General features: G+C 37.1%; 1 protein-coding gene across 1 annotated transcript in view; it reads right to left on the bottom strand.

The window, feature by feature from the left end:
• Positions 1–1,627: 1,627 nt before the first annotated feature.
• MGAT4D (MGAT4 family member D) overlaps positions 1,628–26,095 on the bottom strand; it is a 47,450-nt gene continuing 22,982 nt past the window's right edge. The window contains exons 6-12 of the mRNA XM_047798136.1: positions 19,979–20,092; positions 18,642–18,717; positions 16,758–16,872; positions 14,593–14,723; positions 9,944–10,051; positions 4,248–4,316; positions 1,628–1,747 (exon numbers count right to left, since the gene is read on the bottom strand). Coding sequence (XP_047654092.1) covers positions 1,628–1,747; positions 4,248–4,316; positions 9,944–10,051; positions 14,593–14,723; positions 16,758–16,872; positions 18,642–18,717; positions 19,979–20,092 — 733 coding nt within the window. The remainder of the gene's footprint in view (positions 1,748–4,247; positions 4,317–9,943; positions 10,052–14,592; positions 14,724–16,757; positions 16,873–18,641; positions 18,718–19,978; positions 20,093–26,095) is intronic.

The raw sequence follows: 26,095 nt of genomic DNA, 5'->3' as shown, positions 1-26,095 counted from the left end.
TCAACAAAATATATTTCTTAATTTTTAAAACTTCCCCATCTTTACTATTTTTACAATAAATTGTAATAGAGTACAAGCATCATAAACAAATGCTCTAACTTTTCTTGACATAAGAGGCAATTTAATACTTTCAAGTCTACTAGCTGGTTCACTGTTTCCTCCTATATAATTATCTGTCTTTATTATTATAGTTTCTGAAAGATGCCATTAGAAATCATGGTGTTCTGAGGTTCCAAGATATTACAGACCTTCTTATTAAGATTAATTTCTTCATATTCCTATAATAAAAGTAAGAAACCTATAACATCTAGAAATAACATATTACTGATTCATAAGATTGTCATAATTTTCACAATTTCTTGATAATACTCTTTCCTTATTCTGTCCTTTATACCACCTCCCTCTTTACATAAAAGATACAACATAAAAGTTTAAACAACAATTTTGAAGAAAATACAAACATGCTGTGTCTCATTCTTTAATAAAGTACTTAAGTTAGTCAATGCATCTTGATGGGAAGTATCCTTCTACTTCCTCGCCTTCTGTCACCTCCAACCAGGCTTACCAGACTTAGCAAAACAGCAAAGCAAAGTCATTGTTCAATTGAAACTCCAAACTAACTGGGTGTCCTGTATTTTATCTGGCAAGCTACCTGCACATATTGAAACACTCTGCCTTATCCCCAGTGTTCTGTGGAAAAAGGAAGGTGGCTTCATGTAGAATGAAGCACTGGAAAATTATAAAACATACTATTCTCTGGCTTATCAACTAACAGAAAATCTTTATTTTATTTGAGTTTTCAGAAGTTATTAATACTAAGATATTTTAGTTGAAATCTTTATTCTAGCTGTAGAACATAATATGATAAAGAACAGTGATACTAAAGAGAGACGAAATCTCAAAATTTGTAAAACTAAGCAAATTCTTCACTAAGATGAATTTTTATATTATTAAATTATTATTTTTGAACTGTAAGCTACAGATAAGCTAAATTATTTTCTGTTTAACAAACTATAGGTAATTTTAAAAATAAATTTTGCGAGAAGTGTAACACATAATTTAGCTGGTTAAGGAATAAATTTTACTTTTTTTCAAACACTGTTTTAAAGGTCTAAAAGAAAGAACATTACAGAAAACAGAGCAATGAAAGTGTTGCTATGTTCATCCTGGTTAAAGAAAAGAGGGTATGGGAGTTCCCTGGTGGTCTGGTGGTTAGGATTCAGCACTTTCACAGCTGCTGCTCAGGTTAAGTCCCTAGTCTGGGAACTAAGATCCCACTTCAAGCTGCTACATGCTGCAGCCAAGAAAAGGAGGGTGACATTGATCTCTCTGGAGCCATGTACATAAATCTTATTTTACACAATAACATTAAAAGTTGAAAAAAAACTGAACTATCCAACATCTCGGTTCAAGGTGGTGGACGGCAAGACACCACTGAAATGATAGCATATGAACAGAAAAGGCAGTAAGTCCAAACACCGAAAGAATGGAGGCAATCCTCAGCCTCGGTGACTAACACTACTTATGAGACATCTACATCTGATGGAGGAAGGGGCACTGATAGAGCAGAGGTGAGGAATCTGTAACCCAGACACAGAGGACCGGGGGTGCCATGGAGATGGACAATTCAATGGAAGATGGGAGCCGAACAGGGGCAAAACCTGAAGTCTGAAATGAGTCTGTGTGGGGAGCGCTCACAGCCCACACCTGAGCCGCCAGGACTTCCATCCCAGAAGGCGCACACAATCTTTTTAATAAAAGCTTAATGAGCCATCTGGATGTAACTAGCACAGGCAGTGTGTGTACCAGTGCCCAAGAACAGATTCCCTCAAACCACTATGGAAAAAACCTACACAACCAAACCTCCAACACAAAACAATCACAATCTAGCCATTCATATCATCTAAAACACTGTTTGCCAACCAACAAGTTCTATCCAGGTACCAAAACCTCCCAGGAAGCCTCATCCCTGCCAATTTTACAAATAAATACAAAGATAGATGCAGGGCAGGGGTGGGGGCTGAGGGAGAGGAAATAACATTTACCCAGAGCACCACCAGACAACCAAGAATCACTAAATATTTGAAAAAGCGTGCAGTATAACTGAAAAAGATCAAAATAAACAGACTGATCTGACTACAGAAAAACAGCTCATTCAAAATGCAGAAGAGAATTTTTAAAATGTTTATCAGAAAGATCTAACTAATGCTCAGAGATCTGAGAAAAATATCCTCAAAACAAATAAACGCTGGGTAAAAAGGAACAAAATTTTTTAAAGACTCAAAATTCAATAAACATGTTAGTCAAAGAACCTACCTGGTCCATAGGAAAACAAAGGACAGAAAATAATACATAAAAGCTATGACATATAGAGGACTGGTTCAGTAAGTTTAATGTCTGATTATTAAGTTCAATTTCAGAAAAGAAAACTTAGAAAAAAGAGAGCAAAATAATCAAAGTAATAACATACCATGAACCAAACATTTGTGTCACCTTTCCTCAAATTCATATGTTGAAGTTTAAATCCCCAGTGTATCTGGAAGTAAGGCCTTTGTGAGATGATTAGGTCGTGAGGGTAGAAAGCTCGTGAGTGGGATTAGTGCCTTTGTAAGGGGATAAGGAGATCTGGGCCTTCTTTGCTCTTGGCGGTGTAATGATATAACCAGACAAGAGCTGTCTGCAAACCAGCAAGAGGGCCCTCACCATAATGTTCCATGCTGGCATCCTCAGCCTGGACCACCCAGCCCCTAGAACTGTGGGAAATATATTTCTGTTGTTTAAGCCACTCAGTCTGTGGAATTTTCTTATGGCAGCCCAAATTGACTAAGATTTAATAAAAATGAGTAAGAATCTGAGCTAATATTCATCTATCCTGCAAGTAGTATAGTAATGTGGAGAAATAAAAATTAGCAGCCTGAGCATATTATTTAGCAATATAAAAATGACTACTAGAGAAGTTTAAACCAGAAATGATTAAATGTTATTGCCTCTGGTGAATCAGGGCTGGAGGAGTGTGGGGGATTGATGCCTTTTATTATGAGTTCTTTTTTTTTTTTTTTTTTTTTTTTTTGCTTTTTATGGCCGAACCCTCGGCAAATGGAAGTTCCCAAGCCAGGGGTTGAATTAAAGCTTTGTCTGCAATCCACACCATAGCTCACGGCGCCAGGTCCTTAACCCACAGAGTAAGGCCGGAGATCGAACCTGTGTCCTCATGGATCCTAGTAGGGTTTTTTACCACTGAGCCATGACAGGAACTCCCAGGAATTCTTTTTTATTACCTTTTAATCATCCGTGTGTATATTACTTGATAAATATCAACAAAGCTAAGAATCTTATATAATTGAATTTTATTCTATTTTTAAATGTTCTGTTTGGGAAATGGAAGGGATAATCCATTTTTGCAACCCTCTCATCAGTTTGGAAATATCTAATTTTGAATATCTAAAAGTCTTAGCAAATGGACAGTTCATTATTTCCCTGAAGTTGCTTTTGACAGGAAAATGTGGTTTCAGTGAGGGATGCTGAAAGCACTTCAAATTCCTAGGTTTGGAGGGAAAGAGGGGTGGTGGTGTTCTGCTTTTTGTTCTTGCAGGAGAGAAGGGAAACATTCAGAAAGGAGCTATGAAAAGAGAAAGACCCTTGACCCATAGGAGAGCAGATGAAGGGGCCTGGGAAATTTGACACCTGAGCTACTTTATCTCCACAGAGCACCCGGGACCAATCATATTTTGAGCTACAATATGTTTTGGGTCTCTTTGGACATGTGCTTTGCCATATCTCATCCTGGCTTCAAACTTTTGCTGATCTCAGTGAACTAAAAGATGAAAAACAAAACAAAACAAAAAAAAACCTTCATCATGATGCAAGTCTAACTGAACATCAGAGGGCAGGGTTATCTTCATGGGATATGCACCTACGTTTCCATGGTGAAGTGGTGTGAGTAAAATTAAGGCATCCTTTTGATTGTATGTCATGTGCCTCTTTTACTGTTGGAATGTGAAATGGTAATTTTGTGTGAACACACTTCCATCCACATAAATCATACACAGAATGAGGGAGAAGACAAAGGTAACAAAACGAAGGATGTGTGAGAAAGCTGTATCTCCAACTGCCAGAGGAAAATGGAGAAGCCATCTGCAGGGTCAAGCCCAGCAATGCTAGAAATGGAGGTGAAGAGGGGGCCAAACTAGAGAATGGCTTGCAAGTCTGTGTGAGAGGCGGATAAAGCCCTAGACACCCACTCTCACCCCATGGGTCCAGCTGACTATCTTTTCTCCACTCGCGAAGGGTAATTCTCCAAAAGAAAAACAGGGTTTCTAGATTCAAACCAGGGTAGGGATAGTAACGAAAAACAGGACAAATAAGCAAATACTGACAAAGTAAATACTGAAACCTCCAACTACCTCTGCCCACTTGGCTCCCAGTTTCTCTAGCAATTTAAGCAAGACTTGAAGATGCTAACATAGGGAAAGAGCCCAGCCGCTCCTCCCCAAACGGTGAAAAGCACAGATCCAGCCAAGTGCCAGAGCTGCCTATCAGCTTTCTCTCCATTTGAACGGACAACCTACTTAGGTACATGAGGATACATGAGGAAACCTGTTAACATGAGAAACGGGCAAATAAAACAACTTTGAAAAAAGAAAATATGCAGGAAGAAGAAATCTTTTTAAAAAATGATTAAAATCTTCAGAGGGTTAAGTGGAACTATTTCAATCATAAAATAAGAACCAAATGTTATAAAAAGAGGCAGTGAGGAGTTCCTGTCGTGGCGCACTGGAAATGAATCCGACTAGGAACCACGAGGTTGCAGGTTCGATCCTTGGCCTCACTCAGTGGGGTAAGGATCCGGCGTTGCCTTGAGCTGTGGTGTAGGTTGCAGACGTGGCTCAGATCTGGTATTGCTGTGGCTGTGGCTTAGGCCAGCAGCTACAGCTCCGATTAGACCCCTAGCTTGGGAACCTCCATATGTTGAAGATGCGGCCCTCAAAAAAAGACAAAATAAATAAATAAATAATAAATAATAAAAAGAGGCAGTGACATTAGGAGAATAAAAAGGGTTGTTAGAAATTAAAGCCGTATTAACAAAACAAAAACCAAGGAAACCACGTCATTGAAAACTGTCCTCCCTTGCAAAAAACAAAAGAAGCACTAATAAAAGAACAGAAGGGGAGTTCCTATTGGTGCTCAGTGGGTTAAAGACCCGATATAGTCTCGAGGATGCAGGTTCCATCCCTGGCCCCCCTCAGTGGGTTGTGGACCTGACGATGCAGTGAGCTGTGGTGTAGATTGCAGAAGTGACTCGGATCTGGCATTGCTGTGGCTGTGGGAGTAGGCAGCAGCTGCAGCTCAAATTCAGCCCGTAGCCTGGGAACTTCCAGGTGTCTCAGGTGTGGCTGTGAAAAGAAAAAAAAAAAAAAGGATGAAACACAAAATTAGAAAAATTCCCAGAAAGTAAAGCAAATAGAAAATAGAGAAGGAGAGAGTAGAAGAGGGAGAATACTGGGCCAAGAAATCTAACATTTGAAAAGGGGTTTTCTAAAAAGAGCATAGAAAATAGAGGGCAAAATTTATCAACCAAAAAAATTAAGGATATTTTCCAGAGTCAAAGCAGGAGTTCCCAGATTAAAAAGTCCCACCATATATCAAGCACCATAGATAAAGACAGACCCATAGCATCGTCACGAAATTGTAGAACCCAAATACAAGAACATTTTTAAAGGTTTAGAGATGGGAAAATTGGTCTTACACAAAGACACAGGAATTAGAATAGCTTTAACTATTTTTCAAGAGCTACATTATTGAATGCCTTCAAAAATCTAGGTGGGGAGGTCCCATCGTGGCCCAGTGGTAACAAACCCAACTAGTATTCATGAGGATGTGGGTTTGATCCCTGGCCTCGCTCAGTGGGTTAAGGCTCCAGTGTTGATGTGAGCTGTGGCACAGGTCACAGATGTCGGTCAGATACAGCAGTGTTGCTGTGGCTGTGGCATAGGCCAGTGGCTACAGCTCCAACTGATCCCTAGCCTGGGAACTTCGATATGCCACAGGTACAGCCCTAAACAAACAAACAAACAAACAAACAAAAAAATCGGGGTGGGGAGGGAGAATCATCTCCAATTCAGAATTGTCTGCCCAGCCAATTTAACAAGTTTAACAGAATGCTGTCATTTTAAGATGTTTTATTTCCCCAAGACTTAACACCTCAGTCTTTCTCAAGAAATGACTGGTGGATGCAGTAAACCAAGAATGATACAGATTAGGATCCAGAAAACAGGGGAATCAACTCAAGAGACAAAGGGAGCCCCAGGAGGTTCCTAAGCTATCTGTCAGAGCTGGTCAGAAGGCTCTGCAGAGAGATTTGTCAAGATTAGAAAGTGACAGAAATGCAGAAAAGCATTTGATAATATTCAACATTCATTCATGATTTTTTTTTTTTTCCTTTTAGGGCTGCATCTGCAGCATATGGAAGTTCCCAGCCTAGGGGTTGAATTGGAGCTGCAGCTGCCGGCCTCCGCCACAGCCACAGCCACAGCAACACCAGGTCCGAGCTACGCCCCGTGACCTACACCATATCTCACAGCAACACCATATCCTTAACCTACTGAGAGAGGCCAGGGATCGAACCTGTGTCCTCATGGAGACTATGAGGTTCTTAACCTCGGGTTCTTAGCCCACTGAGCCACACTGGGAACTGCTCATTCATGATGTTTTAAAATATTTGAATACAATGAGAAAAGATTTAGATAATTTACAGAGAATTTGAGGTTGAACTGGTGATAAGCACACTGAAATAAAGCAAACAAAACTCCAAAGGAAAAAAAGTTTGTAATAAAGAGTGGAAAGATTATACTATGTAGTTTTAGTACAAATAGCATTCATAATTATAAAATTATTGAATACTGAGCTAACCAATGATATTATACTGATAGAGTGGAGGTTTAGGTAGAATGAACTCTATCAAAATTAAAATTGTTTGAAATTGTGCTTATTGAAAGACACTGTTAAAAAATGAAAGGGCAAGGCATAGTCGAGACTTGCAGTCAGACTACACACAGTTATAACAATTCAAAAATAAAAAGGTAAACAGCCCAATTTTTTATGTGGAAAAATATTTGATAAGATATTTCATAAAACATATCAAAATGTATGTCATTACATATATTTATATGTATACTAATGTATAAAATATATGAAGCACATGAAAAGATGCTCAGCATCACTGGTCACTAAAGAAGTGAAAATTAAAATCATAATAAGATATCAGGATCTGCCTATTTTAGAATTTTATACAAATAGAGTCATACAGTATGTAGTCTTTTGCACCTGGCTTTTTTCATTTAATTATTTACCTGTCTATTGATAAGAATGAGGCTTCGAACTCAGATCTATTGTCTCCAAATTCATTGTATATCCACAGTACATGATAAAAAGAGAAAAGGCAATTGGTTTTTCTTTTTTTTTCTTTTTTGTTTGTTTTTTGGTTTTTGTTTGTTTGTTTGTTTGTTTGTTTTGTCTTTTGCCATTTCTTGGGCCGCTCCCGAGGCGTATGGAGGCTCCCAGGCTAGGGGTCGAATCGGAGCTGTAGCTGCCAGCCTATGCCAGAGCCACAGCAACGTGGGATCCAAGCCGCATCTGCGACCTACACCACAGCTCACGGCAACGCGGGGTCGTCAACCCACTGAGCAAGGGCAGGGATCGAACCTGCAACCTCATGGTTCCTAGTCGGATTCGTTAACTACTGCGCCACGACGGGAACTCCTGGTTTTTCTAAAACATGGTATTAGTGAATATATCAGAAAATCACATGAATAAACTTTAAAAATACACACAATGTAGGGATATAAAATAACATAAAACAGCATAATATAACAAACATCTATATATACATTTATATCAATTTGAAACTTACCACTTAATTATCGAAGGTTTAACTTTTTAAAAAAATATGATATAATCTCTTGTCCACTATGAAGAAAGTTGAGAAATATTTATCCTTGTTACACCATTTTTTCCCAAACAATGATTCTGATCATTTTTAAAGACGGTGTTGGAATTATGAAATTCCTAATAATAGATATCCTGTTAGAAATTTAAAAAATAACTTAAATATAATCACATTTGACATCACTAGATTGTTATTTCTGTTTCATGTGGTATGAAGAAAAAAAGAAAAAAACTCAGATTATAACATCGAATTATGAGTGATTAGAAGTACATTTTATCATGAATTTACAAAGATAAGGTTAAAATATCTTATCTGGCAAAAGAAAATATATAGTGGAAAAAAGAATCCCTATAATAGCATCAACAAACAGAATGGTAGAGCTCAATTTCTTTCTGCAACATCTGTGACTATTTTTTATGTATTTTAATGGTATTTCCTTTTGCATAAAGATTCATAAGTGTTAAATTTTGATTATTCCAGACACTTTTAATCTTGAATGCCACCTTGCCAGATAGCTAACAGCTGATGTTTGCCAAGTTCACACTATGAGGTACTGTTTCAAAGAGTACAGTACAATAAATACAGAGTAGAAAAGGTAGGAAGAGGGCAGGTCACAAACAATGGATGAAGTGATAGGAGGATGCATATGTACATCTGTCTCATTTCAATTTACAGAGGATTAAAGCAATCATTTGATTTGTTGTGCAAAGAAATGAAGAGGATAGAGATGTCAATAGCATTTCAAAAGTGAAAGAAATCTTAAGGATTGTTTAATTTGAGCTCCTCAGTTTATAGATTTTCAGAGGAGTGGTAGGGCTTGCCCTGTATCATGTACACAGGCCACAAAACTAATAAATAGCTCTTTTGACTCTGAAATCTTTGCTTTTTCTACCCCACCAAGATGCTGAATCAAGTACAAATAACATGGTTGTCAAAAATGATGAAAAACTGGAGTTCTGCTTGTGGTTCAGCAGGTTACGAACCTGACTAGTCTCCATGAGGATGCAGGTTCCATCCCTGGCCTCACTCAGTGGGTTTAGGATCGGGTGTTGCAGTGAGGTGTGGGGTAGGTCACAGACATGGCTCAGCTCTGGCATTGCTGTGGCTGTAATATAGGCTGGCAGCTGCAGTCTGATTTGACCCCTTGCGTGTGAACTTCCCTATGCCAAGGCTGCAGCCTTAAAAAGGAAAAGAAAAGACAAACAAACAAACAAACAAACAAAAGGCGTTCCCATCGTGGCGCAGTGTTTAACGAATACGACTAGGAACCATGAGGTTGCGGGTTCCATCTCTAGCCTTGCTCAGTGGGTTAAGGATCCGGCGTTGCCGTGAGCTGTGGTGTAGGTTGCAGATGCGGCTCGGATCCCGCGTTGCTGTGGCTCTGGCATAGGCCGGTGGCTACAGCTCCGATTCGACCCCTACCCTGGGAACCTCCATATGCCGCAGGAGCGGCCCAAGAAATAGCTAAAAAGACAAAAAAAAAAGAAAGAAAAAAAAAACTTAGGAATGATTAAAAACCAAATAATGCTGAGTTTTTGTTCATGTGGTTAAACAGTGGTCTGAAATAAGAATGTTGATACATTTAAAATCAACAATTACAGATGTTAGTTTTGAAATATTCTTTTATAATTTTGAATGTCAGACTAAATTTATGAGTTTTATAATAATTTCAAAACACTTTTTTTTAAGTCTCATAATTTGAATTGCACAGCCAGGAGCAGTAAGGCATTAACGTTTACGAAAGCTGGATTTTTCCCAACCATGATAGATAACTTGGGTCTTGTAAAGAAAGCTGGTCTTCATAACAAGTAGTTCTGTCATAAGATGAACTGTATTGTATTTTATTTTAAAATGATTTTTATTTTTTCTATCATAGCTGGTTATGAACTGCACTTAAACAATTTTATAGTCTCTTAGGTTCTCATCACTCCTTTGCTAAATAATTTATAAGTTCATGAAACACTGTATATTACTCGAGTTACACTTCAAATTACTTACTTTGAAATATTGTTCTCGTCCAGGGAATGATGACTGTATCCCCACATGTTGGAAAAGAGAAGGTTTATATCGAATACGAATATGCTTATTTCGTTCTATACATTTTTCCTGGGGGAAAAGTAAGAGAAACGACAATCTTATGCATAAACCCAAATACTCCTTTTTATTGCGCTTACTGATGGCAGAACTTTAAAATTTAACACAACATTTAATTCTCAGCTTTTTCTTCATAAGAATAATGGAACAAAGAAGTTAAGATACAAAAACAGGTATTTTCATGAACTCTGCTAATTTCATTATAAAATCAGGCTACTGTTTTACCAACTGTAACTTTCCTCTCCTTTCTCTTTATCCCAATAACATGAAATTTTTAATATCTCCTAGCTATCAATTTCTTTCAGACTATGCTATTTTCTCCCCACTCATAGATTTAGTTCCTATACCGAATTACACCCTTCTCACCTTCTTCTTAAAAAGTATGTGATTAACAAATACCTCGGAATACACCTGACCAAGGAGGTAAAGGACCTATATGCCGAGAACTATAAAACTTTAATCAAAGAAATCAAAGAAGATGTACAGAAATGGAAAGATATTCCATGTTCATGGATTGGAAAAATCAATATTGTAAAAATGGCCATACTACCCAAAGAAATCTACAGATTCAATGCAATCCCTATCCAATTACCCACGACATTTTTCACAGAACTAGAACAAACAATCCAAACATTTATATGGAACCACAAAAGACCCAGAATCGCCAAAGCAATCCTGAGAAACAAAAACCAAGCAGGAGGCATAACTCTCCCAGACTTCAAGAAATACTACAAAGCCACAGTCATCAAAACAGTGTGGTACTGGTATCAAAACAGACAGACCGACCAATGGAACAGAATAGAGAACCCGGAAATAAACCCTGACACCTATGGTCAATTCATCTTTGACAAGGGAGGCAAGAACATCAAATGGGAAAAAGAAAGTCTATTCAGCAAGCATTGCTGGGAAACCTGGACAGCTGCATGCAAAGCAATGAAACTAGAACACACCCTCACACCATGCACAAAAATACACTCCAAATGGCTGAAAGACTTAAATATACGACAGGACACCATCAAACTCCTAGAAGAAAACATAGGCAAAACTCTCGGACATCAACATCATGAATATTTTCTCAGGTCAGTCTCCCAAAGCAATCGAAATTAGAGCAAAAATAAACCCATGGGACCTCATCAAACTGAAAAGCTTTTGCACAGCAAAGGAAACCCAAAAGAAAACAAAAAGACAACTTACAGAATGGGAGAAAATAGTTTCAAATGATGCAACTGACAAGGGCTTAATCTCTAGAATATATAAACAACTTATACAACCCAACAGCAAAAAAGCCAATCACCCAATGGAAAAATGGGCAAAAGACCTGAATAGACATTTCTCCAAAGAAGATATACAGATGGCCAACAAACACATGAAAAAATGCTCAACATCGCTGATTATAAGAGAAATGCAAATCAAAACTACCATGAGATATCACCTCACACCAGTCAGAATGGCCATCATTCATAAATCCACAAATAACAAGTGCTGGAGGGGCTGTGGAGAAAAGGGAACCCTCCCGCACTGTTGGTGGGAATGTCAACTGGTACAGCCACTATGGAGAACAGTTTGGAGATACCTTAGAAATCTATCCATAGAACTTCCATATGACCCCGCAATCCCACTCTTGGGCATCTATCCGGACAAAACTCTACTTAAAAGAGACACGTGCACCCGCATGTTCATTGCAGCACTATTCACAATAGCCAGGACATGGAAACAACCCAAATGTCCATCGACAGATGATTGGATTCGGAAGAGGTGGTATATATACACAATGGAGTACTACTCAGCCATAAAAAAGAGTGACATAATGCCATTTGCAGCAACATGGATGGACCTAGAGAATCTCATACTGAGTGAAATGAGCCAGAAAGACAAAGACAAATACCCTATGATATCACTTATAACTGGAATCTAATATCCAGCACAAATGAACATCTCCTCAGAAAAGAAAATCATGGACTTGGAGAAGAGACTTGTGGCTGCCTGATGGGAGGGGGAGGGAGAGGGAGTGGGAGGGATCGGGAGCTTGGGCTTATCAGACACAACTTAGAATAGATTTACAAGGAGATCCTGCTGAGTAGCATTGAGAACTTTGTCTAGATACTCATGTTGCAACAGAAGAAAGGGTGGGGGGAAAAATGTAATTGTAATGTATACATGTAAGGATAACCTGACCCCCTTGCTGTACAGAGGGAAAATAAAAAAAAATTATAAGAAAAGAAAAAGTATGTGATTAAGACAAAAAGCCAATATTATACTTAATGGGAAAAGACTTGTATAACTTTTTAAAAATAAAATGACCTCTCTTCTATTAAAAACAAACATTTTAAATTATTATGATTGTTACATGAGAATTATTTTATGTGACATATACATAGAAAATTCATAAAATACATCTCAAGTTTATGTACACAATAATTTTAAATAGGCATTTCTACCAAAGTTAACTAACATGTATGAAATATATTAAATAATTATTTTATAACCATAGAGTAATTAAATAATCTAGACTTATTTTAACATGAAACTAAATTAAGATGAGATAAAATCAGTTGAGGAGTTAGAATTTAGCAAATATGGTAATACCATCTAATCTATTAATAAAAGTTCCAGTGGGACAGTATTATCAAATACTGGCTCCCCCAAAATACTCACCAAATAACCTGCTGATAAAGCAAAGGTGAGTTCATTGCTTATTGCAGTTAAGAGAGAAACTACCTTGAGAGATGTGTGTTCAAGTCTTGTGTCTATTTTTCAACTGGGTTCTTTTCCTGTTGTCGAGTGTTGAAAGTATTTTATATATTCTGAATACAAGTCCCTGTTGCATATGGAATTTACAAATCTTTTCCTAGTCTATGGCATCTTATCCTCTTAATAGTAAATTTTGCAACACAAAAGGTTTTAATTTTGATGAAGTCTCATTTATCAACTTTTCAAAAATGGATCTAGTATTTAGTGACATGTCTAAGAATTCTTTACCTAGTCCTGGGTCCTGAAGATGTTTCTTATATATTCTTCTAAATGTTTTATAGTTTTATGTTTTATATTTAGATAAATGATTGAGCTATGCTTGCATAAGATGTGATGTTTAGGTTGAGACCCTTTTTAAAAAAATACAACTGATCCAATACACATTTGTTGAAAGACTATTCCTTCTCCATTGAATTAAGTATGTCCCTTTGTCAAATATTAGTTGGCCATATTTTTTGTGGACCTATTTTTGGGCTGTTCCATTCCATGGGTCTATATGTTTACCCCTTTGCCTCTAAAGACTTGTTCTGATTACCATAACTTCATAGTAAGATTTAAGATCAAGTTATCTGATGATGGGTCCAATTTCATTCTTTTTCCAAATCATTTAGCTAATTTAGTTACCTTGCCTTTTCTCAAAATGTTAAAACAAGGTTTATACCCACCAAAGAAAACCTTACTGGGATTTTGATTAGAATTATGCTGAATTCAAATATCAGTTGGGAGAGCAGTTGCATAGTTACTATGTTGAGTCTCCCAATCCATGGTTGTGGTATGTCTATTTCATCTTTTGAAGTTTTTAGCATATAGGTAATGTACATATTTTATTAGTATTATATACATACATATATAAATGGAATTTGCAAATTTTTTCCTAGTTTGTGACATCTTATCCTAAAAGTAAATTTTGCAGCACCGAAGTTTTAATTTTGATAAAGTCTAATTTGTCAATACATTATATATATACACATATATATCTGTATCATATTCTTTCATTCTAATATTGGTAATTTATATCTTCAGGTTTTCTTTATTGGTATTGTCAGAGATTTGTCAGTTTTATTGCTCTTTTGAAAAAAACCAGCTTTTGGTTTCAATTTCTCCACAGCTTTTATGTTTTCAATTGGTTGCTTTCTGCTCTTAGTTATTATTGTCTTCCTTCTGCTTGATTTTGGTTTATTTTGCCCTTTTTTAGTTTCTTAAAGTGGAGGCCAAGTTATTAATGGGAGATCTTTCTTCTCTTCTAAGATAAAGATGTCATGCTACAAATTTCTCCTTAAGCAGTGCTTTAGCTGCATCACACAAATTTTTATACCCTGTATTTCTGTTTTCATTCAGTTCAAAATATTTTCTAATTTTCTTTAAGACTTCCTCTTTCACTCATAGTTTATTTTAAAACGTGTTGTTTAACTTCCAGGTATTTTTAGATGTTTCAGTTATCTTTCCGTTACTAATTTCTATTTTGAGTCCATTGTTGTCAGAGAATATATGTTTTACGATTTCAATTTAAATTTGTTAAGATTTGTTTGATGATACAAGACATGTCTATTTTGGTGATAGGTCTAAGTTTATTTTAAAAGAATGTGCTTCCTAATGTTGTTGGAGGTAGTGTTTTTTTAAATATCATTTAAATCCAGATGGTTGATGGTGTAGTTCAGTTCTTTTATCTCTTTGCTGTTTTCTGTGTACTAGCTCTGTTATTACTGAGATGCACTAACCAGATTTGGTTGTGTAAACAAAATTTAGGTAATTACATTAGAAAGATTGTATTTTTCTAAAATATGAAGCAAAGAAATACTCACAAGGGCTTCTCCTGGGTTACACATCTTTACTTGAAAAATGTCCCCCAAGAGCAAGTCTATGGGTTTATCTTTGTAGAACATTAAAAAAAATCGTACAAAGTCAATTAAATCCTCAGATTTAAACAGCTTTCCTACGGAGAAAAAGTGAACAAAAAACCTCTTTAGTGCCTACACGATAGATCATAACATAACCTTTAAATATAATTGTTCATTCTGTTAACATGGGAAAAGAGTAAATAAACAACTATTAAAAATTAAATATATATTATTCCTTAGAAATAAAGTGTAAAGCATTAATGAGGTTGGGGAATAATGAAACAAAGTAACATATATGCTTCAGTATTAAGAATTACCACTTCTGGGGAGAAAAGTAAGCCCAGAAGCAAGCTTAGAAGAGTGAGTACTCTCAGGAAATCAACTTTGACAACTAATGAGAATCAAGTGTAAGATATATAAATAGGAGTATAGGAGCTGCAGTCTTACTGATTTCTTCAGGAACTGTGATTTGTAAACTGTCTTTTGTAGAACTTTATCCATCTACAAATGGTAGATCGATAAAGTAATACAGATTACTTCAATATTTGAGCATTATTTCATAAAACCACTATTTTTCTCTTATATTTATGATTCTTAAAGAATTTAAGAATCTTAAAGATTTACTATATTTTAAAGTAAGATTTAAATACATGCAAGCATTTATTCTAATACATTGCATCTGTAATTTTAAAATAAAGTTGAGGGTGTAAGATTCAGGTAAATATTCACATTTTTTTTTTCTTTTTAGGGCTGAACCTGTGGCATATGGAAATTCCTGGGCTAGGGGTTGAACTGGGGCTGCAGCTGGCAGCCTATGCCACAGCCACAGCAACGCAGGATCTGAGCTGTGTTGAAAAAAACTTTTGGGGCCTTAAAATTGGATTCCACGCCACTTTCCAAAATTTTGGGGGAATAAGTGGTCAAAAAGCAATATATTAACAGTTACAAAATCTAGTTTTGAGGACAAAAATGTAAGGAATAGAAACAGGCTTATCACATTCCCATTTATGTGAATTTTCAATGATAAACACCAAATATTTTACATGGCATATGTATATTTACACGCATGTTCTGAAGGAAATATATTGAGTGAGGGGAATTCCTGTCTTGGCTCAGTGGAAATGTATCTGACTAGCATCCATGAAGACAAAGGTTCAATCCCTGGCCTCACTCAGCGGGTTAAGGATCCAGTGTTGTCATAAGCTGTGGTGTAGGTCGCAGACACGGCTCGGATCCCATGTTGCTGTGGCTGTGGTATAGCTCCAATTCACCCCCTAGCCTGGGAACCTCCATATGCCATGGGTGGGACCCTAAAAGGACTATATATATATATACACACACATATATATAGATATACACACATACATACATACATACATACATATATGGAGAGAGAGAGTGAAAACCTAATACAGGAGTGGGAGGAAGAGGAGGTAGGGGTTGGGCTTAAAGCAAAAGAATAAAACTGGAGAGAGCTCCTGCTTGAAACAACAATGCAGCATAGAATGAGTTTGGCACCTCAGCTTGCTGCTGTGAGAGTCAAATATAAGAAAAATGGATAGAAGGAAAGGAGGAATGAATGGAGGGAAAGAAAAGGAAAATCTATAGAAGAATCATTAAAAAAAATCACATCATGGGCACCATTTTAGGAACTTTACTGTGGTGGGTATAACTCCTGTTTTTATGTTTTTTTCAGCATACTAGAAATTACAGGGACTTCAAAGTACAACAGTCCTGTTAAAATTCCTTCCTCTACAACTTCAATTATTTGGCTTTGAGTATTTTTCCATGTAAAACAGGGAAAAGTACATCTTAGTCATTGTGCTAACAAGCGCCCCTGACTCAGACAGCATTTAGCAAGCGGTAGCTAGCTGCCTTGTGTTTTTATAATATGTGAATATATGTCAATCTGCTTATTTATACTGTCCATCTAGAAAAAAATTGTTTAAAAATACATTTTCTGACATTCGGATTCTTGAATCTGATTTTAATATTAAACTCATAGCACCTTTATAGAAATCCTGCCATTCCTCTCCAATTAGTAACAAATTATTTAATACGTTCTTAAAAACTTTTAGCATTACTGTGTACTAAAAATCTTGACCCCACAAAATTGATCCGCTGCTTACCTATAAATCCTAGAATTGAAAACTCAATATAAAACCAATTATTCGAAGTTATGTTATGTACAAAATCTGCGATTTTTGTGAAATACATCTTGTTAGCTATGATGTCATCTTCTAGCTGGAAAAAAACCCAAAAGGCATTAGCACTTGGATGCTTCCATAGAAAAAATTATATTAGCTTGAAAACTGAAAATACTTTCAATAGGATACACTGAAAACATGCTTTTATGAGGTAACAGGTTGATTTTTGTGTGATTCATTGAGGGCATCTCCTGTTAATCAATTTTTATTTTCTGATTTTGAGACCAGAGATGATCTGTTTCTTTCCTAGGTACCAATAAATAACATGCAATCTAAATCCTCCCTGGAAAATTCCATTTATCTGAATCCACTTTCACCTTCGCAAATACTCCAGTCTCTAGGTAAAGACTAACTGGCTCTATGCTTAGATGACAGGTGCCTTGTTCTAGCACCAGATGTTGTGTTTGGCAAAGTGATGACAAAAGGGAGCTGACACTCTCACCCCAACCAACTGGTTACAAGGATTGTACCAATCAGCCTAAATAATCCTCCATAAAGTGTGTGTCTGCTGCAGGGAGGAGAGGGGGGAGATATAATGCATGTTATGTGGAGTCTGGAGAAAAAGAAGGCCTCCTAAAAGATTCGGGAAGATGTGCAAGGCCTTGGGTACAAGTGAGAGGATAAAACAGAATCTGTTGTTTGAAAATGGGATGGGTACATTGGCTTGATCTCATGTTTCTATTATGTCGCCACTAACTAGGAATCATAAGGGATTTTTTTTTTTTTCTTTTTAGGGCCGAGGCATATGGAAGCTCCCAGGCTAGGTGTCGAATAGGAGCCGTAGCTGCTGGCCTACACCACAGCCACAGCAACACTGGATCCGACCTGCGTCTGCATCCTACACCGTTTTCGGCAATGACAGATCCTTTAATCCAGAGTGAGTTCAGAGACTGAACCCGCATTCTCATGGATACTAGTCAGTTCTCAACCTGCTGAGCCAAAACAGGAACTCCTAAAGGGATTTTTTTTTTTTCTTCCAATAAAAAAGAAACCTGGCTTCAGGCCTTTTTCTAATTCCCTCTCTCGATTCTCTGATAACAGACACTGTGCCAACTCCTCTCACAAGTGCACATTGTCTTTCATGTGATGAGGCATATACTAACTGTTTGGAAATGTAGTATTGCAGCAATTTAACAGTATGCAGAAATGTGGGGGGGTACAACCTATATACAACTGATTTATTGCACAAATAAGTCATTGTAGTGTCAAATGTGGTAAGGTAAGGTAACAATCATAAGCATATATACTGTCTGACACAAGCACTCAAAATATGTTTGTTTAATACTTGTGGGCAGAGAAATGTAAGCAGTACAATTTCTACTTTTTTCTAACTTGAGAATTTCAGTTTGCTTCAGCGACTATAATAGTGACCCAGCAAGACGACAAATATAGAATCAATTTAAAGCTTCCTTTTGGCATTTTAATATAGTGGATATTTTCTATTCTATAAATATAAAGTGGAGGAATAAAATCAAAGAGGAAAGAATCAAAGGAGAGAGAGAAAATATAATATTTCCACTTTAAATTAAAAATTTAAGAAGGTTTTAGGAGTTCCTCTTGTGGCTCAGCAGGTTAAAAACCTGACTAGTATCCATGAGGATATGGGTTTGATCCCTGGCCTTTCTCAGTAGCTTAAGGATATTGAGTTGACACAAGTTTTGGTGTAGGTCAAGGATGTGGCTTGGATGTGATATTTCCACGGCTGTGACATAGATAGGCAACTGAAGCTCCAATTAAAACCCTAGCCCAGGAACTTCCAGATGCCACGGGTGCAACCCTAAAAAAAAGCAAAAAAAAAGGTTTTACCTGTAAGTAATACCTGGCTTTGGGTTGGGCATACAGCATCAAAAAACAAAAATCCAAGACTTGTTTGATTCTCCACCTAGAGATAAAAAGATCAGTTAATGTTTTTCAATTGTTATTTAGTTTTTATTTATGCGCTCACTTTGGTAATTAAAAACAAACTTTTTTTACACTTTATTAATAGAGAGTACTATCTACATTCAGTGAAATTGAAAATGTTATACTAAATAGATATACTAAAAGGCTTCCCATCTTTCCATGATGGAAAAGGATATTAAAAAGAATGTATGTAAATGTATAATTGAGAAATTGGCACAACAATGTAAATCATCTACACTTTAATAAAAGATTTTTTAAAAGTTTCCCATCTTAATTCAGTGAACAGTGTCTGCCATTGCTAACCTAGGATAAGCATAATCTATTTATTTCACATTTTGGTGGTTAAATTATAATCTGCATAATAAAGTTAATATTCTTCCTGATCATAGGTCTTGTTCAAATGAAAGTATAAAGAAACATCATTCTAGTTTAATACTAAGAGGGATACTAGGCTGAGTCCTGAAGATCCAGAGAGTAATACACAGTGCAGTTCTTGCCCTTCTGGGTCTCAAAATCTAGCATGAAAGACAGAACTATGATAAAATTACAGCAATTAGACAAGTGCTGTCTGAAGATCTTGGCAGTGATGACACCCTCATGGACACTAATTGGGCTCCTTTCACTGAGCCACAATGGTAACTCCCCCTTTTTCTGAATGGTGACATATTTTGCTTTACTAAGTTTTGAGGAATCGAATTATTACCCTTCTTATAATACACACCACATTTATAACCAAACAATAGCAATCCTTTCTACAGAGAGAGCTTATAATTTTTCATAATTCTTTCACAAATACTACCATATTATTTTCACAATGACTTTTCCATGTATGTAATGCTACGGAGTTGAAGCTAAGAGAAAAAAAAAGGCTAGCCTAGGATGATGGGCAAACAGAAAAGCTGGGACTAGAATACAGGGGCAAGCCAACAGGAGCTGGCTATAGCACACCACTGTACCTGAAATACTATCTACTAGATGCTGATTCTAACATTGCATTCGATGAAGCTAATTTTTTTTAAATTAATTAATTTTTTAAAATTGTTATTTCCCCAATACAATTTTTTTTCCTATTGTATAGCATGGTGACCCAGTTATATGTACATGCATACATTCTTTTTTCTCACATTACCATGCTCCATCATAAGAGACCAGACATAGATCCCAGTGCTACATAGCAGGATCTCATTGCTAATCCATTCCGAAGTTAGTTATTTAAGGACACTATTTCTAACAGGTCATACCTCTCTAATTTTTGTGAGGCCTCAGTTGATTGCCTGGCATGTAACATGTGCGGATAAAAATAAGCAGGTATCGAAATGACTTCTAAGGATCCAGACATCAGTTGCCTTTTGAATCTATAAACAGAAGTAGTGGAAGCTTATAATTGAACATTGAATTTACCAAAATAACATAAAACTGAAAAAGAATTTCCTTCTGTATATATTTTTATTTGAATTACTTCATGATATACCTGATATCAACATCATAAAACTAATACTTTTTAGCCAAAGTATTTCTTTCAAAAATTAGTGACAGACACTTCAAAAAACTGAAAATGTGCAGAACAAAATTAACTTCCTCTTATAAAAGTTATAGCTACTTTGAATTTTTCAAGCTTTCAATCAGATATGTGCTCAGACAGATTCAAGATAACAGAACTAGTTAGCATAATAAGTAACTGCAGAGAAGCAAGAACATTAGTTTTTTGAAGTCTATAATTTTGAGTTTAGTACAAGTCCTACCAAATAGCAATGTGGCTCCTTAAACCAGGCTGCCACAGAAAGGATTAAATGTGATTCTTGTCCACAACTCTTTGGAGGAGTATGTAAATTTTTTAGACTATTTTAAAAAGTTAATATTTATAGACTAACAAGGACATCATTAAAATGAATAAAACATTGCTTACAAAAAGCTGTAATACAAATCTCGTACCATCACGGAAAAGAAGGTAAGAGCATTTTGAATGGTTTTCTTTCAGAGATAGATAATCTGGCTTTAAACAAGATCTAAGTTTAGGCATCACATTATTCATTAAAATGGAAGCAAGACAGTTTATACACATGATCTTGATTATGTGCAAAATAGGCAATTCTCGCTTCATACAATTCCCATATGCATGAATTTCAGTTAACATATTTTAATTAAGTAACACCAGTCTTCTCCAACAACACTGTTCAAATTTGAACATCCTGGTGTACTAACTGTGAATAAATGTATTAAGTACAGACTTCCTTCCTGATCCCTAGCCCAGAATTCCATGTGCCACAGGGGGGCCAAAAAGAAAATAAATTAATAAAAATAAAATAACAAATTAAAAAACAATCAAACAAATCTAATTGTAATGTTTTCCTTAGGGTAGAGAAAATGCTGTTATGGAAGAACCGAACACGGAGTCCTGTTTGTTTGCTTTTGGGGTAAAAATTAGTAACATAACATCTACATTTTCAAAAGTGCAACTGCATAACTTTAAGCCTTAAGACTTTGTACAGCAATTTAGAATATCAGAGGCAAGTGTAAATAACATCAAGTTGGAGTATATACAATCATTAAAAAGCCTGGACCACAGACATTAGTAAGTAAAATTTTGTTCTCTGGATAATTTCATCCAAAGCTCAAAAGCAACAAAAGTCAAGTTATAAGTAAATTCTACCTTGATGGTATAATTTCCCATTACTGATGGAGAAAAAGATCCCAGACTCAGTTTTTATGCACTCTATCTTAAGCAAGAGCCGTTTAATCCTGTGTGCCAACACATTTCTAAGACTCTTCAAACTTTTCTAGGCTGTCAGGCTATAGATAGCATCAAAAGTCTGTGAGATAATGATGCCAGAATTGCTAGTTGCCAATGACTTCAGAATAACTATGCTTTGTTGCTATTGTAAATGAGTGATTTTACCTTATAGTCATGTAAGAGTGGAAAATTTACAGCTCTACAGTTTTAATATAAAGTACACAGTTATACACAGTTTCATATAAGGTTTTATATAATCTTAAGTAGCTTAAAAATTACTATATAGTGTCAAATTTAGGGCCAGAAAAACATACAGCAACCTCCATTACCTCCAATGAGAAGATATAGGAAAAAAGCTAAATTAAATATATAAAAAGGGTATGTAAATGAAGTTAGGTGTCGACATTAACTTAGATACAGTCACATATTTAGAATAGCATATTTTGGAGTTCCTGTAGTGGCTCAGTGGAAACAGATCCGACTAGGAACTATGAGGTTGTGGGTTCAATCCCGCCTCGCTCAGTGGGTTAAGGATCTGGTGTTGCTGTGAGCTGTGGTGTAGGTCGCAGACACAGCTTGGATCTGATGTTGCTGTGGTTGTGGCATTGGCCGGCAGCTGTAGCTCCAATTGGACCCCTAGCCTGGGAACCTCCATGTGCCACAAGTATGGCCCTAAAAAGAAAAAAAAAAAGCATATTTCATAATGTCCTATTTTTAAATTAGTTTTATTCTACTCTCACAAGATAGAAAACGATTTTAGCCCAACCTTTTACCCTGTATTGTTAACATCACTAGGATCACTTTCTGGATCATCCAGCATAGTTCTCTGGTACACTTGATCTTCAAGCTTAACTAAAATACAGCAATTTCTGAAACTAGTGACCTTTGTCTCTGAACATTTTAGAGAGTAAAACATAAGTATTCTTACCCATTAGGTAATATTTCCATTTATGGTCTCCACTAGTAACCACACACTATCATTCTTTTTAAAGTCATTTTCTTTTCCTTTTTTATTTTTTTCTTTTTTTTTTTTTTTCTTTTCAGGGCCGCACATATGGCATATGGAGTTTCCCAGGCTAGGGGTCGAATCAGAGCTACAGCTGCCGACCTACACCACAGCCACAGCAATGCAGGATCCTTAGCCCACTGAGCGAGGCCAGGGATCGAACCTTCGTCCTCATGGATCCTAGTTGGGTTCATTAACCACTGAGCAATGACAGGAATTCCTTAAAGTCATTCTCAGAAACATTGCAATTATGAGCCACGGGAACTCTTTGTAAATCTTTGCCTTCTTTTTTTTTTATTTTTATTTTTTATTTTCCCACTGTACAGCAAGGGGGTCAGGTTATCCTTACATGTATACTTTGCAATTACATTTTTTCCCCCACCCTTTCTTCTGTTGCAACATGAGTATCTAGACAAAGTTCTCAATGCTACTCAGCAGGATCTCCTTGTAAATCTATTCTAAGTTGTGTCTGATAAGCCCAAGCTCCCGATCCCTCCCACTCCCTCTCCCTCCCCCTCCCATCAGGCAGCCACAAGTCTCTTCTCCAAGTCCATGATTTTCTTTTCTGAGGAGATGTTCATTTGTGCTGGATATTAGATTCCAGTTATAAGTGATATCATAGGGTATTTGTCTTTGTCTTTCTGGCTCATTTCACTCAGTATGAGATTCTCTAGGTCCATCCATGTTGCTGCAAATGGCATTATGTCACTCTTTTTTATGGCTGAGTAGTACTCCATTGTGTATATATACCACCTCTTCCGAATCCAATCATCTGTCGATGGACATTTGGGTTGTTTCCATGTCCTGGCTATTGTGAATAGTGCTGCAATGAACATGCGGGTGCACGTGTCTCTTTTAAGTAGAGTTTTGTCCGGATAGATGCCCAAGAGTGGGATTGCGGGGTCATATGGAAGTTCTATGGATAGATTTCTAAGGTATCTCCAAACTGTTCTCCATAGTGGCTGTACCAGTTGACATTCCCACCAACAGTGCGGGAGGGTTCCCTTTTCTCCACAGCCCCTCCAGCACTTGTTATTTGTGGATTTATGAATGATGGCCATTCTGACTGGTGTGAGGTGATATCTCATGGTAGTTTTGATTTGCATTTCTCTTATAATCAGCGATGTTGAGCATTTTTTCATGTGTTTGTTGGCCATCTGTATATCTTCTTTGGAGAAATGTCTATTCAGGTCTTTTGCCCATTTTTCCATTGGGTGATTGGCTTTTTTGCTGTTGGGTTGTATAAGTTGTTTATATATTCTAGAGATTAAGCCCTTGTCAGTTGCATCATTTGAAACTATTTTCTCCCATTCTGTAAGTTGTCTTTTTGTTTTCTTTTGGGTTTCCTTTGCTGTGCAAAAGCTTTTCAGTTTGATGAGGTCCCATGGGTTTATTTTTGCTCTAATTTCGATTGCTTTGGGAGACTGACCTGAGAAAATATTCATGATGTTGATGTCCGAGAGTTTTGCCTATGTTTTCTTCTAGGAGTTTGATGGTGTCCTGTCGTATATTTAAGTCTTTCAGCCATTTGGAGTGTATTTTTGTGCATGGTGTGAGGGTGTGTTCTAGTTTCATTGCTTTGCATGCAGCTGTCCAGGTTTCCCAGCAATGCTTGCTGAATAGACTTTCTTTTTCCCATTTGATGTTCTTGCCTCCCTTGTCAAAGATGAATTGACCATAGGTGTCAGGGTTTATTTCCGGGTTCTCTATTCTGTTCCATTGGTCTGTCTGTCTGTTTTGATACCAGTACCACACTGTTTTGATGACTGTGGCTTTGTAGTATTTCTTGAAGTCTGGGAGAGTTATGCCTCCTGCTTGGTTTTTGTTTCTCAGGATTGCTTTGGCGATTCTGGGTCTTTTGTGGTTCCATATAAATGTTTGGATTGTTTGTTCTAGTTCTGTGAAAAATGTCGTGGGTAATTGGATAGGGATTGCATTGAATCTGTAGATTTCTTTGGGTAGTATGGCCATTTTTACAATATTGATTTTTCCAATCCATGAACATGGAATATCTTTCCATTTCTGTACATCTTCTTTGATTTCTTTGATTAAAGTTTTATAGTTCTCGGCATATAGGTCCTTTACCTCCTTGGTCAGGTGTATTCCGAGGTATTTGATTTTGTGAGGTAATCTTTGCCTTCTTTTTAACTGAGTCTGTCAAGAATCTCTTACAAGGACACCACGCGAGCATAGATTGAAGTCATTTCAGGTTAATGTGTCTTCTCTAAGCAGCAGGTTATTATTCAAAATAAAACAACTGAGAGGAGAGTATGGAATATGACAACATTTTAAGAATTTAAGGGGAAAAAAAAGAATTTAAGTATACAGCAACTTTTTTCTTGAAGAAAACTAGACACACGTGGCGTACGGGCCTCCCTGGACTATCTTCAGTGAACTTTATGTTGAACATCGGTATGTCACTTTGATGTGTGATCATTTTATCTCTAAAAGGCCTATGACGGTGCCTTTGACTTCTAGTAGAACAGTTCTCAGAGCTTCTGAGAGTCTGTCTCCAGGGTTATAATCCTCAGTTTGGCTCAAATAAAACTCTTTTTTTGTCTTGATTGTTCAGTGAATTTTTGTCGACAGATTCAAGGTTGTTTTTTTGTTTGTTTGTTTGTTTGTTTTTTTGAGGGTGGTGGGTAGTAACTCCCTACAGTTACTTGCCTGACTCTACCTTGCAGCGGTAATGAGATAGACAGGGGTTTAGGTGGGGACCTCAATCCCTTGCTGCTGTCCATCTGCTCTGGTGTGTACTGTGGGGCGGAGGTCTGCACGCCACCATCTCAGGCCCCTGCTAGCTCCTTCCAGTGAGTCCCAAGTGATTGGCAGGCACTCTTCCTACACAGCGATGACGTTGGTACTGGCAGGAGGGACAGAGTGGGTGGGGGTGTTAGCTCTGATGGAGGCAGCACAGCAGGAACCTGCTGTCAGGCACTGACCACGGTGCAGCCATCTGTGCTCCCAGCCTCAGACCTCTGGGTGTAACCCTGTCTCCCTTGATGTTTCTTCTATTTCCTTTCTTCTTCCTTTTTTCCTCTTAGCACTTGTAAATGTTTTTTGGCCACTTTTTAAAGTTAAACTTTCTCTATTCCCTCTTTTTGAACTACCAAGAGTTCTCTGGACACTGACAGGTACACCTTCCTGGAAAAGCTCCCCAGCCACCAGTCACTTCCTGATATGCCCGAGTCAGTTATGTTTCCAAAAGGTGATCGTCTAATTCTATTCATTCTACAGTTACTGGCCAGAAATCTTTTGACTAGAATAACTGCTTCATTAGCTAGAGCTATTTGGTGAAGAAAAAACCCAAACAAAGCAAAACAGAGGTGGCTAGAGCAAACATGTCAGTTAGCCAGATTCAGCTTGAAGGCCATGTTTGCAACCCTAGCTTGTAACAAAAAGAGTACATATTCTTAGCGTCATACATAAGGCCTTTCATGATCTCATCATGGCCTGCCTTATCTCCCACCAATCTTTCCTCCTTAATCCCAAACATCTACGTACCAGGGTACACTTACATTCCCCAAAATGTGGTCCTCTGAATTCTCCAGCAATTTTATTTGCCAGGCATTCCCGTCTCCTCCTGTCTGTCCAAAGCATGTCTACTTACACTTGGACTCA

Source organism: Phacochoerus africanus, chromosome 10, assembly GCF_016906955.1.
Source record: "Phacochoerus africanus isolate WHEZ1 chromosome 10, ROS_Pafr_v1, whole genome shotgun sequence".
Classification (NCBI taxonomy): Eukaryota; Metazoa; Chordata; class Mammalia; order Artiodactyla; family Suidae; genus Phacochoerus; species Phacochoerus africanus.
The sequence above is the reverse complement of the archived record's forward strand: the minus strand, read 5'-3'. Positions and strand labels throughout refer to the sequence as shown.